A 19,910-nucleotide genomic window follows, 5' to 3' on the forward strand; every position below is an offset into this window, starting at 1 on the left:
CATTGTATATGTATATATAGATAATAAAAGATTACACTTAAAGTAAAGCTGTACTCAATCCATGTCTGTTGAATTGAAAGTTTAAAAAAAGAACTACTTCCCCAGGAATGATTGGTTTCCTAGACATTTGTAATTTTAACTGATCATCCTATGTGCTCCTAAAATAGAATAATAATACAAAAAAATAGGGGAATAGAAAGGAGATTTTTTAAAACACACACACCTAAAATTAATGAAGTTTCATTTACTACAATCACATTATCATTCTTCATTATTGAGTTGAATAGAAGGTCATAAAAGGAGGTTTATAGTTGCCTACTGGATTAATAAGTTAGTAATTAAAATGAAATGTAACTGACGGAAATTTATTGGATCAAATATATCATGTGGTTATAAATATGTTTTGGTTTTGATGAAGTTTTGTTCTCTTAGCTGTATAGTTTAGTTGTGGAGTTTTCATCGTTTTTGTCTCTTGTATATTATCGAACCAATAAGTATTCACAATTGATTGATTACTGGGTGGTGATCAATATCATGTTTGAGCACCAGTTCCTTCAAGATTACAGGTACACTTTGCTGACGAGTGCCAAGTAGCATGAAACCCGGGTCCAGGGTTTCCTGTCGACTACCTCCAATCACCATCTAATCAAATAAGTATCTATGTTTACAAGTCAAACCACTGTGTCTGAAAAATATTCATGCTAATCGTTAATCTACTGTTATCATTGATGTTGTAGTGTCGGTTACTATGTTAAGTCCACGTAACTTATTACAGCTTCTGGACAGGTCAATCTATTCATTCCACTTAATTCACATGTTGACCTTGTTAATTACTTGCATATCAATCTTGACTGTTTTTATATGAGTGTGTATGTGTGTGCCCTTCTTATCCTATTCATCACATGTCTCTAACTTATTTTTATCTGGCTATAAATATTGATTAACGCTTGATTTAATGGACTTGATTTACATGACTACTCCACCGTGCGTCATTTCGCTCCGCTCTTTTCTCTTAGCTTCTCCGATTTTTTGTCTGGATCCACGATTGTATGAAATATACAATCAATATAACAATTAATCATATGATATTACTAGAGTCAGATAAAGGGTCACAAAAATTGGTGAGCCTATCAACAACATCGTCCGATATCAATGATGTCTAAATGAAGGGCTCCACAATGCAGAGCTGATTAGAACTGAACTTATGTTTTGTTTTCTTTTCAGTTCTAATTCTCTTTTGTTGTTGTTATATTGGTACATAATTTTATTATTTGTTAGTTTGCTCTTAGTGAACAATGGGTTCGATTCCCAGAGTGAACATTATTTCTGAGATGCAGGCACATCCAGCTGACGAGTCCAAAATAGGACCAAACGCCCGTTCCAGATTCTACTACTAGCCACCATCCATCTTTACTTATAAAGCTTGCGACCCAAGACAATATAGAGGCAGTCCGCACACGATGCAAATATGCCAATAAGAGATTGATCAGTTGCAGTCTTAAACATAAATGAGAAGATACAAGCAAACAATACCAAGTGAACAGTTTTAATATTTGACTTTTTTTCAAAAGAATGATTTGTTAATTCTCTTGTTTAATATCATGTAATCTGTTAACTCATGATCTGCACATTTCAATTACCTTATTCATAATTAATTTAAATTTTGTGTTTGTAAAAGAATTTAGTTCAGTGAAGAAATCATTCACATAATGAGTTCATTCCCCCCAAATCCCCTGGTACGGACGAAAATGGGGAGAGTTCGCTCTCCCACTCGAAATACTCTCACATGGCCACGAGTATACAGCCACTACCAGGGAAGTCCTACTCACTGCCTTCTCGTGGCATTATTGTAGTTTACGAAATTGAGAGGACGAAAAGCGAATGTCCGGCGCTTTAACCAGGTTGGTAGATATGGAAGATTCACCTAGATGAGTTGAAAAACCCAAAGGTGGACATGGGCTCCAAGATTCTGAAGGAACAAATGGCGTATGAACCAATTATTGGCCATCGGCTACCATAGAACTGATTCTTCTTACGTTGCTCCACTGTCTTGTGAACTAGACCTTGAAGTTAAAGGCTTCGGGTGTGGCCCCTTAAGAGACTCACCTGCGTCATCTGAGCACCCAGGCAGTATCACAACCCACACAAAAATCAAGTGACTTATGTGCCTCTTTGTAGCAATATTTATGTGTTCAAACAAAATAAATAAATGACGTCGATGAATATGATTGCGTATAAGTCAAGTAATAATTTAATATCCATAAGAATTTGATTAGTTGTTTTATGAAATTTAACTACATAATTTAAATTATTCAGTATTATATTCACAATTATCTGGGAAATCGTAATGACATTATTTGATACAGCCATTTGAATCATCATGATGGACATTCCAATCAGAAGCGTCAGAGGGATTTCAAGGTCACGGTGCCAATTTCATTACCAGATGCTCATGTACAATCGGTTCACAGAAAATTATAGAGGAAACGTTATAACTGAGCGGTTACAAGAAATGAGACTACTAAGAACTTCTTTTATATGTGATTGTGGTAATCAAATGACTTGTAGACTTTGTGCAGACTACCTTAGTGATGTTGTCTTTCTATGTAATATGTGTTGGAGGACGAAGTCTGTTAGTATAGGATTTCTTTCGCTCGATCTAGACTGACACTGACAAACTATGACTGGATAAAGTAAACTGGATAAGAAAGCATCAGTAACACTGGCTAGAGTAAGGTACTACAATATATACAGATGGTTGGAAAGTATACAGATGCCTGTATACACTTAGTTATATGCATCGTGTCGTTATACACAAGCAGCATTTTGTAGACCCAACAACCGGAGTGAACACAAACAATATTGGAGCTATATCGTCGGGGCTGAAATGGTTTTTGACACCTTGTCATGACTCCAGAGGCCGACTATTATGAAGCCATATGGATGATTTCCTCTATCGTATGCGTTACGGTTTTAGAACCTCTGAACCTCTTTCTAACCTTGACAAGTTTTCGAACCATGTAAAATAAGTGTGTCCACTTTAATTCTTTGGTTTTGTATACTGACTGTTTGCTGATTGACTAATTTATCTCAAGGTCACTAAAGATTCGTTCAAAGGTCGTTCATAAATCAGAGTCTCGTCGAAAAACCTTCCAGCTCAGAGAACAAAACTTCCTTAAAATCATCCAGCTGAGTTACAAATCTTCATCATCATCTTAGAAATACCTTGGTATACATAGAAATTTGATCAGATTATTCGAAAATAATAGTATTCATGTTGATAAAATTCTTATAGATCAACTTACGTCTTCTATATAAAAATAGTGGAAAAGCAATGCATACAACTGTAGCTATCAATAGAAATGGTAATAAAAGTGAGATAGTGAAACGACGCATCACCAAATCAACATCAACATTTCGACCAGATTGTAATAATTGCAGTTCATAACTGATTAATGAAAATCTATTTGGTAATAATGGATTGTTTATAGTTTGTTCTGTTATTACCTCTGTAGAATATGTACTTTCATTGTTGGAGACTTCTATACCCTTGTTGATTGGTTTATTCGAATTCATATCAGATGGTTCAGTATGGTTTAAACAAACAAAACAAAATGATGATTGTTTATTAGTATTAGTATTATTACTGTTGGACTTACTAAGTTAGTAAACATCTTAACATATGAATGAGTAGTTATGTCTTAATGCATTAGGCCAACTTTGTCGATTACTGATAGGTCCTGGGTTCAAATCCCGCGAGGTGGGGTCGTATAATGCGTACTGCTGAGGAGTCCCACAGTAGGACGAAACGGCCATACAGTGCTTCCAGATTTTCCATGATGGTCTAACTTCAATAGACTCATGATTTCAACTATTGAAATTACTACAATCACCACAAAAACCCTTTCTGATACTGATTACTTGATCTATAAAAAATTCCATCCTATTTTAGGTGCTTGAATACATTCATTTACAATCTTCAAACATTTTGGTAAACGTTAGTTTGATTTTAATACGTGAGTACTGTGGAAACATACATGTATATATATATGTCAGCTAACCATGTTTAGTTAATTATTGTTTTTACATTTTTTACAATGCAATAATCAAAAGTAGTTATCATTGTATGTTATGAATGAACAATGATTTTGATAGAGTTTTGTTCTTTGAGTTGGATGGTTTGGTCGTGGAGCTTTCATCGTTCTTCTGGAAGACATCACCAGCACAAACTTCAAATAGAAGTGAAGTGTTCGAATTTCTCCATATGCGTTTCACAGCTTGTTCTGTACACCTCGACTCCTTCAAAATCATCCACCTGAGCTACAAATCTTCAGTACCATCTCACGAACTATGATAAATAGACTATCTAGATATGAATAGACATTCAACGGAGATTTCTAATATTGGAGTTTTGATTGTGATTTTCTTAATTTCTTATTTGAATTTCTTGGTTCATCGTAGTTTGAAGGAAATACCAGATCTTACAAGTGGTCAGATCTCCGCTTAAAGTTTAGTTAATGTTCTATTTAAATAATGATTCATAATTACTATGATATTTTTCGAGATAACTTTCGAATCCTGTTTGATTGAGTACATATTATACAATTTAATTCAATAACAATTGAAAGCATTGAGTATTACTGTTAAAGTGTGTAGGAGTAGGTTGGAAGAAAGCAATGGGCGGCCAGACCAAAACATGGCACAAATCCATGCAGTCACTGACAAGTGAACTGAGTCATGTTCATAGATGTAGACTACCTAGTTGGGATCCGCGAGATGATAGAAACCGATGGTTAGAGACCTTGAGTGACATGGCTGAAAATCGTTTGCAATGGCGCAGGTGCATCCACTCTTTGTGTTCTCCCAAATTTTGATCTCCTTATTCCTCCTTGTCTCTTTTTTTTCTCTTTCCAAATTTATTTCACTGGATTATACTCTTTGAATAATATCTTCACACCGTGATCTTACCGATTACTGCTTATACTCTTACTACCTCTACCACCATGTGATTTGAATTGACAATTGTATCTCTGTGCTAATGTGGTAAGGCAACTTGAACCGATGTACGTACGAAGTACTACGTTGTTGATAACTGACTGACTGACTCTTAAACTATCATCATCAACTGTTATTAAAACATATATCTTTGTTCAGTGAGTCACTAAGTTTGTGATAAAACTGTGAGGTGTAGGTGATAAATAAAAATTTGTCATAAATTCAAACATCTTACTACTTTCATTAACAAACACATGTAACTCATAAGCATAAATTAGTACAAATGGTCATTCTTAATTCATTCAACTTGACACACATTTAACATATAAATCTAAATTTATTCTACAATGATGAGAAAGTATACACAGCTCGATAAAACAAGAAATTGAATTGATTGATCTTGCGGCACCTCACGTGCAATTGACTGTGTTCTCATTTAACTCAGTTAAGCTCTTTTGTTAACCTGTTTAGCGGACAAAGACATATGTACTATAACAACTTATTGTGCCTTTATTATTGTTGTGCTTGTATGAAATATGTATGCTTGAACATAGCTTACCGACTACGCGTATATTCACTCAGCTAGCTTTATCATTAGCTGCTTAATTGATTCAATTATCAATTCATTTCCTTATATACATACATGTACGTTTAACACTCTACACTCTCGGTTCGCTGACTCATTCATTTGCCTCTCGGCTTTGTGATCTGAGTTATCTGCTAATAAAACTGTAGTCGCTGCTTCTCTTTGCCTTCTGATTTCAAACACTGTTAAGGATTATATGATAACGGTTACGAGGGTGATTGGTTAACGAAGCACAGCCACTACAATCTCTTTCTTAATTGTTAACTACAAGTGATATCTTTGATTTGTTTTAGATTAATTAAGTAGTTGGCAGCCTAATTAGATATATGATCTGAAATATGACAATTTTCAAGATAGTTTAATAAAACTATAAGTTGCTTACTTTTACATTACAGCCAATAATTGGGCACTTCGTATTTTGAATATCTTGACAAACAACATCGCTCATGATGTTAATTGAGGTGTTCTTGTAATGCATCATGTTTTCAGGAATGTTTTCAACATAATCTATTCCATCACAGACTTCAGTAATGAAAAAAAGAAATTATTATAGTTTCATTATCACACTGATACATTCATGATGAAGTACTAACCAGAAAGAAAAGTTATGAATATGAAGGGATTTTGGTATTATTGAAATGCTTTTTTGTATATCCCAACCTAGTTGTTATTTATGGTTAGGGTCCCATACCAAGATGAAACGCCCATCCAATACTTTCAGGTTTCACTATATTAGGCCAAGCCCCTTACTTATTAGTCATCCCCATTCTGAGATCTATCATCTCTTCTAAAGTACAGGTTGACATACTACGGAATAGGGAGATGATGAGGAGAAGAATGTGGAGAAGATGAAGAAAAAACGCGGAATAACAAATTATTTGACTATCCTTACTTCTGAGGACTTATGACAAGTATTCAGGAAGTAATGAGTATTTAAAAGAAAGTTTTTTATCACAACAGTTTGGATATTCACTGGAAATAGTGGTATAGTGACGGTTAAAGATGGAGATAAATTATGATTTTAATTACTATATTTCGATGGAGTTTCGTTCTCTGAGCTGGATGGTTTGGTTGTGGGGCTTTCCTCATTCTTCTGAGCGATATCATCAGCGTAAACTCCAGATAGAAATCTCCACCATCTCAAAATCATTTGAGCATAGTACGCGTCTCATTGTTCGAAAATGGGAGAATTTCGCCAAAAGGCAGGCTTCCACTCGAGAACAACTGTATTTTCTCCATGAGTGTTTTCGTAAGCACGTTCTACCAATAAGTGTAAGAAACAGACCTCCAATCAACTGCCCATTCAGATGCAGAATAGATGAGCAAAGTGGAAGAAAAACGGTACACCTAATGATAACAGATGACATTATAGGACCTGCAAATACCAACACGTCATAGAGGACCGAAAGATGAAGCTACAAAGGACACTCACGTCAAAACATTTTGAAATCTTGACAACAGCCATTGAAATATTAATTACTATAAGATAAAATCCAACCTAATCATTTACTTTGACAAGAATAAAAAATCAACCGTATTAATGATGTTAACATTTAATTTATGTAAACCATAAATTTGATGGTTTAATGTGACTAAGGTTACGGTGATCCGGATACCATCAGCAATAGCCTTCTGTGGGAGAGAACAAACCAACTTCCAGCTGAAGAAGAAATTAGGAAAAGACGATTAAAATGGATAGGACATACATTACGCTAATCATCAAACTGCATCACGAGGCAAGCCGTAACTTGGAATCCTGAAGGGAAGCGAAAAAGAGGTAGGCCAAAGAACACATTGCGTCGGATAATAGAAGCAGATATGAAAACGATGAATTACAACTGGACGGAGCTAGAAAGGATTGGCCAGGACAGGGGTGGATGGAGAATGCTGGTGAGTGGCCTATGCTCCTTCACGAGGAGTGACAGGCGTAAGTAAGTAAGATTACGGTGATATTGAAATTCGCTAGTGGACATTATGGGAGCCTCTTTATAGCAAAGGATATATCGATTAGTGTCGATGTTAAGGATGTTAATGATGTCGATTGGTGAAATAACTATTATTAGTTTTAAGATCAAGTATTCAAACTAATGACCAATACAATTAGATGAAATGAGGAACAGGTTATCAAATTTCTTTTAATTAAATACACACTTGTGGCTCAAACATTCTGAACATATTTACCATTGTTTAATAACAAGAAGAGAAGAAAACAGTAGGAACATACGATGAACAATCTTGCATTGAAGTAGAAAATTTGTAAGTAACAGTAACAATGGTGTAATTTACAATTTATTTATTTCAACACATAAATATTGGTACAAGAGGGCACGAAATATATATGCTCCACACCATATTTGTGTGTGTGTGGGCTGTGATACTGCCCGGGGACCACTCCCCGAGCCTTTGATCTAAAGGTACGATCCACAAGGCAGTGAACCATCGTGAGGAGATGCATTCCCATGGTAGCCGGTGACCAAAGATTGGTTCATACACCGTTTGCTCCCGCAGGATACTGGAGCCCACATGCACCATTGGTTTGGGATCCGGTTAAAGCGCCGGACATTCGCTTTTCGTCCTCTCATTTTCGTTAACAACACCCCCGCCACGAGAAGGAAGTGAGTAGGATTTCCCTGGCAGAGGCTGTATACGCGTGACCGCGTGAGAGCATTTCGAGAGGGAAGGCGGGCCCACCCCACTCTCTGCCATACCAAACAAAGTATTGTTAGATTAATAATTCGTTACTTCTACTTAAGATCAACCAATTCTAAATTCTCAGTATTGGGTTGTGAAGATTGTTGAATATTTGTTCGAGAACATGAATCGATCGTAGATTGGTTGGGGTTAAACATTAACACCATTGAATGATGGCTTGGTGGTCTAGAAGTTTGGCGTTCGTGCGCGAAACCCAAGGTCCTGGGTTCGAATCTCTCATGCGGGATCATGGGTGTGCACTACTGAGGAGTCTCATACTAGGATGAAACGCCTCTCCAGTACTTCCAGATTTCCAGTGATGTTCTAATATTGATCAACTCACGATCTCAATGAACAATTCTAAATTGTCATACACGAGATCTTTGATCTCTGGAAGGATAGATTAAGATTTCCTGTTGATAATTGTACATAACATAAACTGTCATGTTTAGCCTTTATAACTAAATTTCAGATTGATAATATACATTGATGCATTACATATTGACAAAAAATAACTATGAATACAATTTATGAATTGATATTAGAGATCAATAAAGTTTCAATGATAAACAAGATTCTAAAATCATTTCCTTACATGTAAGTGGACTGTATTCAATCAAAGTACCAGATTTTACAACAGTTGATGGAATCTTTATAACAGTGAAATATTCCCCATTAGTTTCATAATATACTTGAAATAAGAAAGATAATAGAGCAATTAAAATTAGCAAGTGAATTAACAATTCTCATAAAAGTAAATCAGATTACACTATTATAAAGAAAGTCGGTAGGATAGTGGGTAAGAACAAAAAGAAGTAAATTCATAATCTGAAAATGAAATAATATCTCGCTGGGGTTTGATTGAATCAAGGTGGTTCATATAATTTAGCAATATCTTCGGCGATAATACTTTACGCAATGGTAGGAGAAAACCCGATCTTAAGAGAAGAATATGTCATATAACTCATGGATTTCTACAGACAATTGAATAGAGTAATACGGTTTTATTTTATCATATTTTTCTTTACCGAACGTCTAGTAAATGAATTGCAAATAGTAATAATGTTTTATTTCAAAACTAAGAAAAGGTTTTAACATAAAATACTTTCAGAGGGGGTTTTGTGGATATCATAGTAATTTATTAGTTGAGATCATGAGTCAGTTGAAGCTAGACCACCATGGAATACCTGAAAACACTTGACGGCCGTTCCGTTCCACTGTGGGAATCTTCAGCAGTGAGCATCCACGATTCCGCCTCACGAGACTCGAACACAGAACCTAACAGTCTCGAGCGCGAGCTCTTAACGACTAGACCACTGAGCCAGCATCCAACGTTGTTAATGTCTAACTTCAACCAATTCACGAAATTGCGCCGCCGAACGGCCGCCCAGTGCCTCCAGGTTCTTCGTGGTGGTCTAGTCTCAATTGATTCATGATCTCAAATATTGAAACTACAGTACTATCCACAAAACCCCTTCTGATAATAATTAACACTTATGTTCATTAGTGACAGTCTCCAAGGGTTATTTCTTGGAGTTCTAGTGAGAAGCAGTGATCAATGGAGTTCAACCAGGTCTATTGTGAGATAGTAATCAAATGAAGACAATGGTGGATGTGTCTCTCAATTTCGTGGGTTAGCTGAAGTTAGACATTAACACCGTTAGATTCCGGCTCAGTGATCTAGTGGTTAAGCGCTCGCGCACAAGGCCGATAGGTCTTGTATCTGAATCTCGTGAGGTGGGATCGCGGATGCGCACTGCCGAGGAATCCTACGTTCAGTGTTTCCAGGTTTTCCATGGTGGTTTAGCTTCAAGTGACTCATGATCTAAACTGTTAAAATAAATTACTGTGACATTCTGATGCCTAGTCATACTGTGGTGCGTGCTACTTATATTGATATAAGTAGTATATAACGTGAGTTAAAGGAACGTAATGTCTGGCAGCAGAAGATGAAGAAGATCAAGAAAGGAAGAGCGAGAACACAATGGAATTTGTAAGAAATCGCATGAACAATGAAATGTGAGACAATGGATTGAGGTTTGCAACAACAACAGTCCGGTTTGATATGATGGAATGATATTTTGCAAATTAACGATTTACTATATGGTTTTTCCATTTTAACAAGTAATTCTGTAATTTGTGGTAAATACAATTTGGTTGTCGTCGTCACCTGTGTTCTCCTCCCCTACAATACCATCATTAGATCAAATAAAAGATAAATTGAATGTGAATGAGATAAACTGGAGCTGAAGGACTACATATTTGAACAAATAAAACTTGAACAATGATACATTAATAAAAGTTGACATACCTTCGTTGTTTATTTCTGTAAACTTGCCAGCTCGAAGCATTAAACCTTCCACCTTGTTTTCAAGTGCATTAGGAATCTATAAAGCAGTGAGATCTTAGACTTAAGATTTGTCATTTAAAGGAAAATACATAGTTGAAAAATTGTTACCGAGACTGCAGTTATGCAAAATATATACTGTATATGATAGAGGTTACTATTTTTGGTCTTTTGCAACTTAGAACATGGTAGAGAGTCTGGATTCCTAGCCCTATTTTCTTCTATTTGATATGTATATGTTTATAGATTGAGTAATAAAACACTGTAGGGCCAGTGAAATATCATTGAGCCCCGGCCAAATCATCCGCAGTTGGGTCACTGAATATCGAACAGATCATCGATCCTTGTCAAGGTCATGAAAAACCAACGCCCATCAGTTAATCGTATGCCATGAACTGGTGTATGCGGTGGTGGTCTCGCTATCTTCTCTGTGCTCATTCTTATTAATACATTTTCATAATAAAGTCCTATGTGTTATACGGTCTTCGAAGTAGCCATAGTACTTTGATACGTTGAAGGGGTAATCTACGTTAGATGCTGACAGCAAGGTGTAACTTAAAAGTTAGCTGGTTTGTCATACCATTCCTGTCTAACTCGAGTAGATCTCCAATCATTCGACACAGACCATCCACGTTAGTGATCTAAAACACCAAACTATCAATTGGATTATCCATGTATTTTTAATTAAGATATATACTGTCCCTTACTAAAATGTTCGATCTTCCGATTTCTCGGAGTTGTTTACAGGAATTGAGTAGTTTACTTATGATTTCCAATGACAAATAAATAACAAACACATCATTTGATTTATTAAACTGGGTAAGTGCTTTACTGTACAAAATCCGGTTCTAAGAATGATATACGAGCTTTCTATATATGATAGGACAACCGGCTACCCCAGTAAGAAAGAAGCTTTATGGATTAAAGATGAATTGAGGGATATATGTATATATAAAATTTACCTTGGAAACACAATCAGACAACAAACTATCATTCTTGGATGTATTCATCACCAGGGCCAACATAGGAAAACCTAAGACTCAAGTTTATCAGAAACTAACACTGATTAAATACTCGAATACATTAGCAACAACCCAATGACCCACAAATTTAGTCGTATATAAACTCGGTTTAGAAGAGGGGAAACGTATTACCGAACCTCCGTCGTACGGAAAACCAAAAGGAAGCACCTGATGGATATATTTCAGAAAGATCTATACTACAAAACTTTATCAGAAAATGTCTATCAAACTGATCACTAGAAACGAATTAATTACAAAATTAACCAAACAGATGATTCTACCTGATATGAAAAAGTATTCGAGACCACAAACGGATTATTAATGCCTGGAGCCCCTCTAGGGCTACTGCCAGGGTCCTAAGCTTTGGTGAAGGAGGAGGGTTGGGTATGAGGTTAGTGACCTCGTCCTGTAGAAAACTAACTCTCTAAAAAGACGCTAAACAGAAAAAAATAACTTGGACCATTTAAACTCTGTCCTGGGAGTAACCAATGATTTAGGTACATGGAATGCTCGTACAACGTGGGAGACCGGGCGAGTCTTCCAAATTGCTGCAGAAATGAGGAGATACAACCTAGAGGTGCTTGGAATCAGCGAAATATACTGGATGCAGGCTGGACAACAAAGACTAGGTGTAGTGCACAAACCCGAAAAACCTTATGATCATTATCATCCAGTTTAAAAGACACAATAACAAACAGAGACAAACCAAATTAATTGTAGTAACTGTGAGAAGCACTAGGTAAAATGAGGCGGCTCTCTGCTCCGTCCATGCCTTTATGAATATCAGCTAGAGGTAAAATGTCACGAAATAACTTCCCTCACTTCAGTACATTCCGACAACTTTTGAAATTATTTCGATTAAGAAAGATTCAAAATGGTGAACAGAGGAAATACAAATAGTCTCATGAACTTAACATTTGACTGATGTTTATTTCGTCCACTATATCAGTAAAACGACTCGAAATGTTTGCTTTAAAACAATTTAACAAGGAAATAGCAGAATGGGATTTGTGGTTATTATAGTAATTTTAATAATTTTAATAGCTTTCGTGCATGAGACTGATAGGTCCTGGGTTCGATTCTCATGGGGCGGGATCGTGGATGCGCACTGCTAAGGAGTCTCACAGAAGGACGAAATGGCCATCCAGTGCTTCCAGGTTTTCCATGGCAGTCTAGCTTCAATTGATTCATGATCTCAACTATTAAAATTAATCATTAAATGTTTTTAGTAGTGATATACAACTCGTCTTTACAATGATAAGCAATAATCATCTGTCATATAATTTATGCTTATAATACACAAATGTTTGATTAATTTAAGCAAATCAAGTTAAGTATTTCCACTTTATTATTTAGCTTACCTTTTTATAATAGATTGATATGTTGCCGTTGGCATATAAAACACAAACCACTTGAACTGAAGATTTGAGAATAGATTATTTAAAAAAAGCTCATCGAATATAAATAAACTGATTAATTTTCGGATGAAAAAGATAAATGGTGGCTAGTAATAGAATTCAGTATACGTGCTTCGTCCTATTTGAGACTCGTCAGCTGGATGTACCTGCTAATCATCATCCATCTCTGTTTATAAAGCTTGTACTTTTTTACTTACGCCTGTTACTCCTCGTGAAGGAGCATAGGCCACTCACCAGCATTCTCCATCCAACCCTGTCCTCGGCAATACTTTCCAGTTGTTATTCATCCTTTTCAGATGTGATTCGATTACCCGACGTAATGTGTTCTTTCGCCTTCTTCTTTTCCGCTTCCCTTCAGGATTCCAAGTTACGGCTTGCATCGTGATGCAGATTGATGATTTGCGTAGTGTATGTCCTATCCATTTTAATCGTCTTTTCCTAATTTCCTTTTCAGCTGGAAGCTTGTTTGTTCTCTCCCACAAAAGGCTGTTGCTGATGGTATCCGACCAATGGATGTTGAGTATCTTGCGTAGACAACTATTTATAAATACTTGTACCTTCTTGATGGTGGTTGTTTTAGTTCTCCAAGTTTCAACTCCGCCTGTAGCTCATCTAGAGTTACTGCCGGTCCCAAGCCCGAGTAAAGGAGGAGGGTTGGGCATGGGGTTAGCGATCTCATCCCGTAGAAAACTAAGTCGCTAAAAAAACGTTAACCATAATACTTGTAACTTAAGTCAATATCGTGACAATTCTTATAGGATGCACATATAACAATAAGAGTCTGGTCAATTGTAGTCCTAAACATCAATGAGAAGATTCAAACAAACAATACAAACTAGTATCAAATATAGTAGTAATATATTGAACTTACCATGATCTTCGATATTTTTCTCATTGTTAGAATGTACACCTGAATAAGACCATTGGATTGCCAGATATTCATCTGTAAATTATGAATAAGTTAATGTATAATTGATAATTAGACTAATTGTAATAACCATTCATTCTGAAAAAAGAATATGATTATGATTTCCACAAAATGTAAGATCTCTTGATTGATTCAGCCTTTTGTTTTCTCATAATCTTTTCAACTATTATTGTCATTATTATTAATGTTTGTATCGTGATTATTATGATGGTTTTACAATACTTTCCTGATCATGACTATCACTTTCACCATTCTGTTCATCAATGTGTAATCACAATATAAAAGTGATTATAATTGTTTTTTCACTAGTAAATTAAATGATTTTAGATCGAGATCATGAACTGATTGATGTTAGACCATCACTGAAAACCTGTAAGCATTGAACGGTCATTCCATCCTGTTGTGGGACTCCTCAGAAGTGTACATCAACAATCCCACTCGTGAGATTTGAAATCGGGGCCTTCTGTCTTTTGCGCGAACGCTTAAACTCTAAATCACTAAGCCGGCGTTCAATGGTGTCAATGTCTAACCTCAACCGATCCATGATATTGTTCGACCATCTTCCATTGTACTGAGATAGATACCTATCTCTAACTGACACAGATTAGTTCCACTGGTCACGACTTCTCACTGGAATTCTGAGAATTATCTCACTAACCTAGTCATTAGTGAGCACATGGTAATTATGCATGTTACTTTGCAAACCATTATATGTATTTACACAAATCAGTGGGAAATTAAATGTAGTGAATTCGATTCATTGCATACTAATTACTGTTCTTCCTTTAATGAATGACATTTTTTTAGGTAATTATTACTTCTAGTACATTTATGCATTTTACTTACTAACACCTGTTACCCCTCGTGGAGGAGTAAGGCCGTCCACCAGCACTATCCATCCAAATTTGCCCTGGACAATCACTTCCAGGTGTTTCCAGTTCCTATTCATCCTTCTCATGTCTGCTTCTATTTCTTGACATAATGTGTTCTTCGGCCTTCCTGTTTTCTGTTTCCCTTAAGGATTCCAAGTTAGGGCTTATCTTGTGATGTAGTTTGATGATTTCCATGATGTATGTCCTATCCACTTCCAATGTCTTTTCTTAATTTTCTCTTCAGATAGAAGCTGGTTTGTTCTCTCCCACAGAAGGCTGTTGCTGATGGTATTCAGTCAACGGATACTGGGTATCTTGTGTAGACAGTTGTCTAGAAGTACTTGTACTGTTTTGATGATGGTTGTGGTAGTTATGCTCGTTTCCGCTCCGTACAGTAGGACTGTGTTGACGTTCGTATTGAACATTGTGACTTTGATATTGGTTGAAAGTTGTTTTGAGTCTCATATGTTCTTCAAGTGTAGGAATACGGCTTTTTTCACCAATTCTCGCATTTACGTCTTTATCCGGTTTGCCTTGTTCATCGATGATGCTTCCCAGGTACGTGAAAGATTCCACATCTTCCAGAGCTTCTCCAACAAGTGTGATTGAGTTGATGTTTTCAGTTTTGTATTTAAGAATCTTGATCTTTCTTTTGTGTATGTTGAGGCCTACTGATTCAGAGTTTGCTACTAGATTAGTTGTCTTCATCTGCATTTTTTCGTATGTATCCAATACAATTTCAACAAATTATTTAAACATATCACGTACATAGAAGTGAATAAACTAGTACCAATAATATCTCAATGAGTAGAAATATTGTATTACTGACGTTTCATGACTTAATGTAAACCACAAAGAATAGAAAACATCACTGGCAAGAACTATTCCTAATGATCTAAGGTTAGTTTATAATCTTTCAAATAAAACTATTAGCACTCATGAAATCACTTTACTAGAAAGAGCACTAAACTTTAATGTACATTGAAAGCATGTCAATACTCTAGAACTCGTGACAATTCTAGAACCAGTACACAAAAAACTTCTAAACAAGCAATCACATATAATACGTCAAAAAAAAACATCTCACATATCGACAAAACAAATATCCCTCCCACCTAATGGAAAGCTTTGAGCTCATTGGAGAAACATAGAACGATTGTCACAAGCCTGACATTCCTTTAAGGCTCATAAAGGACTGCACAAATACTCTAACATATGCTTTATCTAGATATCTAAGTAGCATACTGAAGTCGATTCAACACAGCCTAATCAATATCGTAAAGGATTCATGCGAATTCAAGTCGAAGACCTCGGACTTATCCATCAACAAGGACAAAACAATAGTAAGCTATGATGTATCTTTATACATTAGCATTCTAATTTATAGATGTCTAGACTTCGTTAATAGTTTACTAGAGAATGGCAAAACTCTATTTAGCAGATGTTCATTAGGCATTAGTTTAATCATGAATTCCCTCAAGCTATGCTTGAATTCAACACTTTTCACTTTCAAGTGGACGAATGGACTAACCATGGAGTCTCCAGTATCTCTGATTATTGCAAATTTAATTACGTCTCACATTGAGTTGCTTATTTTTGCCAGCACCATCAAATCAAACATCTGGCTCAGATAGGTAGATGACACATTTGCCATTATAAAAAAGATTTCTTAAAAATTTCTTCAAACATGTAGACACGCTCTCAGAACGTATTAAATCCACTTTCGATAAAGTATATGAACATAGTGAACTACCATTCTTAAAATGTTTGCTTGAAAGGAATCGTAATGAAAGTCTAGATCTAGCCATATACCGAAAATCGATACATTCCAATCGGTATAGTGATTTTAACTCTGTATATCCATTCAATGAGAAAATTTCCCTAACCCTGAGTTTTTTCAGAGGAGTAACGAAGATCACTATTTCAGAAGAAGACGAGCTAAAAGAAAATGATAGTGTAATAAACATCCTCGATTTAATAATTTTCTTAAGGATATTAATAAAAGCATATTTAAACAAAACTATCCTTCTTTAAGTAACAATCCTAGTGAAATATCTTAGGTTACCTTACCACCAAGTTACAACAAAAGAATTATGATGGATATTAAAAACGAACAAAATTAAAGCTCTCTATATGACGTCTAACACTTGCAGAAACACTTTAGTTAGAATTAAAGATAATATCCCATTCACTTTCACACAGAATTGTGTTTAGAAATTAGGTTGTGTCGATTGTGATGAGTTCTGTACTGGAATGTCTTCCCGTAAGATCTTGACTTGTGTCAAGGAACACATAAGTTACACAAAAAGACCCTCTAATAATCCTGTAGAATTGGAAAATTTACAAGTTAAATCAGCAATCACAGTACATGCTATTTTCAATCATCACTAAATTGATATTAAAAAAATATCGAAATAATTTAGAAAGGCTTTTCCAACTGTTAAGAGAGTCAAGTAGCTGAAGTGTTTCACATAATATTAAATCCCTCTGCTCTCAATAAGAAAGAAGGTCTAAATATTCATCCAACCTGGACTGTTTTTCCAAACAACTATGTATGATTAATATCACATGTGTTTTGTAGATATTATAGTAATTTCGATGGTTAAGATCATGAATCAGTTAAAGCTAGACCACCATGGAAAACCTCGAAGCACTAGACAATGGTTGATGTGTCACTCAATTTCGTGGACTAGTTGAAGTTAGAAATTAACACCGTTGAATGGCGGCTCAGTGATTTAGTGGTTAAGTGCTCGCGCGCGAAACCAGTAGGTCCTGGGTTCGAATCTCGCAGGGGGGCGAGGTCGTGGATGCGCACTGCTGAGGAGTCCCACAATAGGACGAAACGACCGTCCAGTGTTTCCAGGTTTTCCATGATAGTCTAGCTTCAATTGACTCATGATCTTAACCATTGAAATAACTCTATATGACCTTACTTATTTTTCACACAATATACACATCTAATTTTAACTGTACTACTTGATTTTACAAGTACATGCATTTTTTACGACCTCATTCTGAAATATGAATTAATACAATGACAGGTCATAGAAAGTCACCTTAACCAAGAATAAATTGAAATTGACCTATTCAAACAGATTATGATTTTGAATGTATTAATTATGTATTTTGCATTGTTTCCTTTGTACTATTTAGACTCGTGTTTATTTAATGTCGGTTATCTTATTTACTCTGAAGAAGTGACTTACATTAAGTCACGAAACGTCAGAAATACAATTTTCGTATTCATTGAGATATAACAACAGACATATTTACCAATTACTTTCTACTCAATGTTCAATTTATTTGGAACTAACCAATCCAACCTTGGCAATGACTGTCAATAGTACATTTATAAATTTTATGATCACTGAGAGGTGAAAAATACTTGTGTAGAATAACATCATTGATCGGTCGTTTTATCCAACTATAGATGTACAGAACTGTGAGAATTTTTTTGTGAACGTTTTTGTTTACTTGTTGTTTGACTGTCGGGATTAAATCTGATCAATCTCAGTTAGATGTACTGAAAGAAAATCCTGATATTGTCTGTAGTAGTGTAATTTTGGCTTGTGACTAGTAAAGTAGTTCAGGGCATACTTTAAGTTCTAATTTAGGTTTATTAGTGCTGATGATGTCGTTCAGAATAACGATGAAATCTACACGATCAAATTATTCAGCTCAAAGAATAAAACTCTATCAAAATCATCCTTAATTACGCCTGTTACTCCTCATGAAGGAGCATAGGCCGCTCATCCGCATTCTCCATCCAACCCTGTCCTGGTTAGCGTTTTTTTGAGCGAGTTAGTTTTCTACGGGATGGGGTCGCTTACCCCATACCCAACCCTCCTCCTTTACCCGGGCTTGGAACCGGCAGTAACTCTAGTAGAGCTACCACCTGAGCTATAAATCTTCTCTATCATCTCAATTGTAATCAATTTTCGAACTTTTCAAATCCTAACTTTCATTACTTACCATTGTTTATTGTTTTTATTGTACTCCCAACTGGTATTCCATTGAAAGCTTTAATCATTTCCATCTGATACATATTCATCCAATTACATCCTAGACGTATAATCGATTTAAAAAATAATAATAATAAATAACCAATAATTGACAAATGGTAGTAAATTAGTAGTATTTAAGAATTTGGAAAGTAAACTTTTAAATATTCAAAATATTTCTTTTTCTTTATCGATTTAACAATTGCGTCACAAGGCAATTCTTCACTTGGAATCATCGTAGCCAAAGGAGAAGAGGAAGACCAAAAGAACACATGATGCCAAGAAATGAAGATATACATGAGAAGGATGGACAACAATTGGAGTGGGTTGGAGAATACTGGTCGGCAGCATACGCTCCATTAGGGGTAACAGGCGTAAGTAGGTAACTAAATTATATGTATATTTATATTCCTTTTATCATCAACTCCCATTTGACCTGTTGACTATTGTTGTATGATTTACCATTCTTAATTTATTGACAATGGATTAGTTTCAGTCTCCCATACTCACAGCAATTTTGAGTTTGATTTTGTATAACTGTTATTTTTTATTTTATGATATGATGCGTTTTGGCCTACTCTATGTAATGTACGTATATCTGAAATAGATTATTCAGACAGTGGATGAAGATATTGTGTTCTAAACTCAACGAGAAGGGTTTGGCGATATGCTACTATATTAAAGACCAATAAGGATTCAGAATTGATTCAAAGCTACTGGTGCTGGTTAACGTGTCATTGGTTTAGCACAGGGACAAGGTCATGGAAGTCGATATTGTGATTGATGATTTTGTTACGTGACAATTGACAGTGGCATAAGTCATAATAAATGCCATTCACACTTTGATTTTTACATTATATAGCATGTAAAGTTTGTTTGTGATCTGTGAAATTCAGAAACTAGGAAGATTCGTCATACAAGAAAAACTAAAATGTTGGTCAAGGTTGTATAACTTGAATTAGTTCATTGTCTCATTAATTAATCACTGAAACCTAGCTCTCTGAAATCAAGTGATAAAATAACAAAAGAAGAAAAGGCGGACATTATCTG

The 19,910-nt window shown here is 35.6% G+C and overlaps 1 protein-coding gene across 1 annotated transcript in view; it reads right to left on the reverse strand.

Moving 5' to 3' along the window:
• The window catches only part of MS3_00002445 (uncharacterized protein), a 28,144-nt gene that overhangs the window by 508 nt on the left and 7,726 nt on the right, over positions 1-19,910 (reverse strand). Inside the window, exons 6-13 of the mRNA XM_051210046.1 lie at positions 18,832-18,921; positions 13,931-14,002; positions 13,003-13,058; positions 10,584-10,659; positions 8,868-8,963; positions 5,964-6,103; positions 3,306-3,549; positions 1-158 (exon numbers count right to left, since the gene is read on the reverse strand). The exon at positions 1-158 is cut by the window's left edge and continues 508 nt beyond it. Of these exons, the coding sequence (XP_051075532.1) occupies positions 136-158; positions 3,306-3,549; positions 5,964-6,103; positions 8,868-8,963; positions 10,584-10,659; positions 13,003-13,058; positions 13,931-14,002; positions 18,832-18,921 (797 nt within the window). The 3' untranslated portion in view covers positions 1-135. The remainder of the gene's footprint in view (positions 159-3,305; positions 3,550-5,963; positions 6,104-8,867; positions 8,964-10,583; positions 10,660-13,002; positions 13,059-13,930; positions 14,003-18,831; positions 18,922-19,910) is intronic.

The sequence above is a fragment of the Schistosoma haematobium genome, chromosome 1 (assembly GCF_000699445.3).
Source record: "Schistosoma haematobium chromosome 1, whole genome shotgun sequence".
Taxonomy (NCBI): Eukaryota; Metazoa; Platyhelminthes; class Trematoda; order Strigeidida; family Schistosomatidae; genus Schistosoma; species Schistosoma haematobium.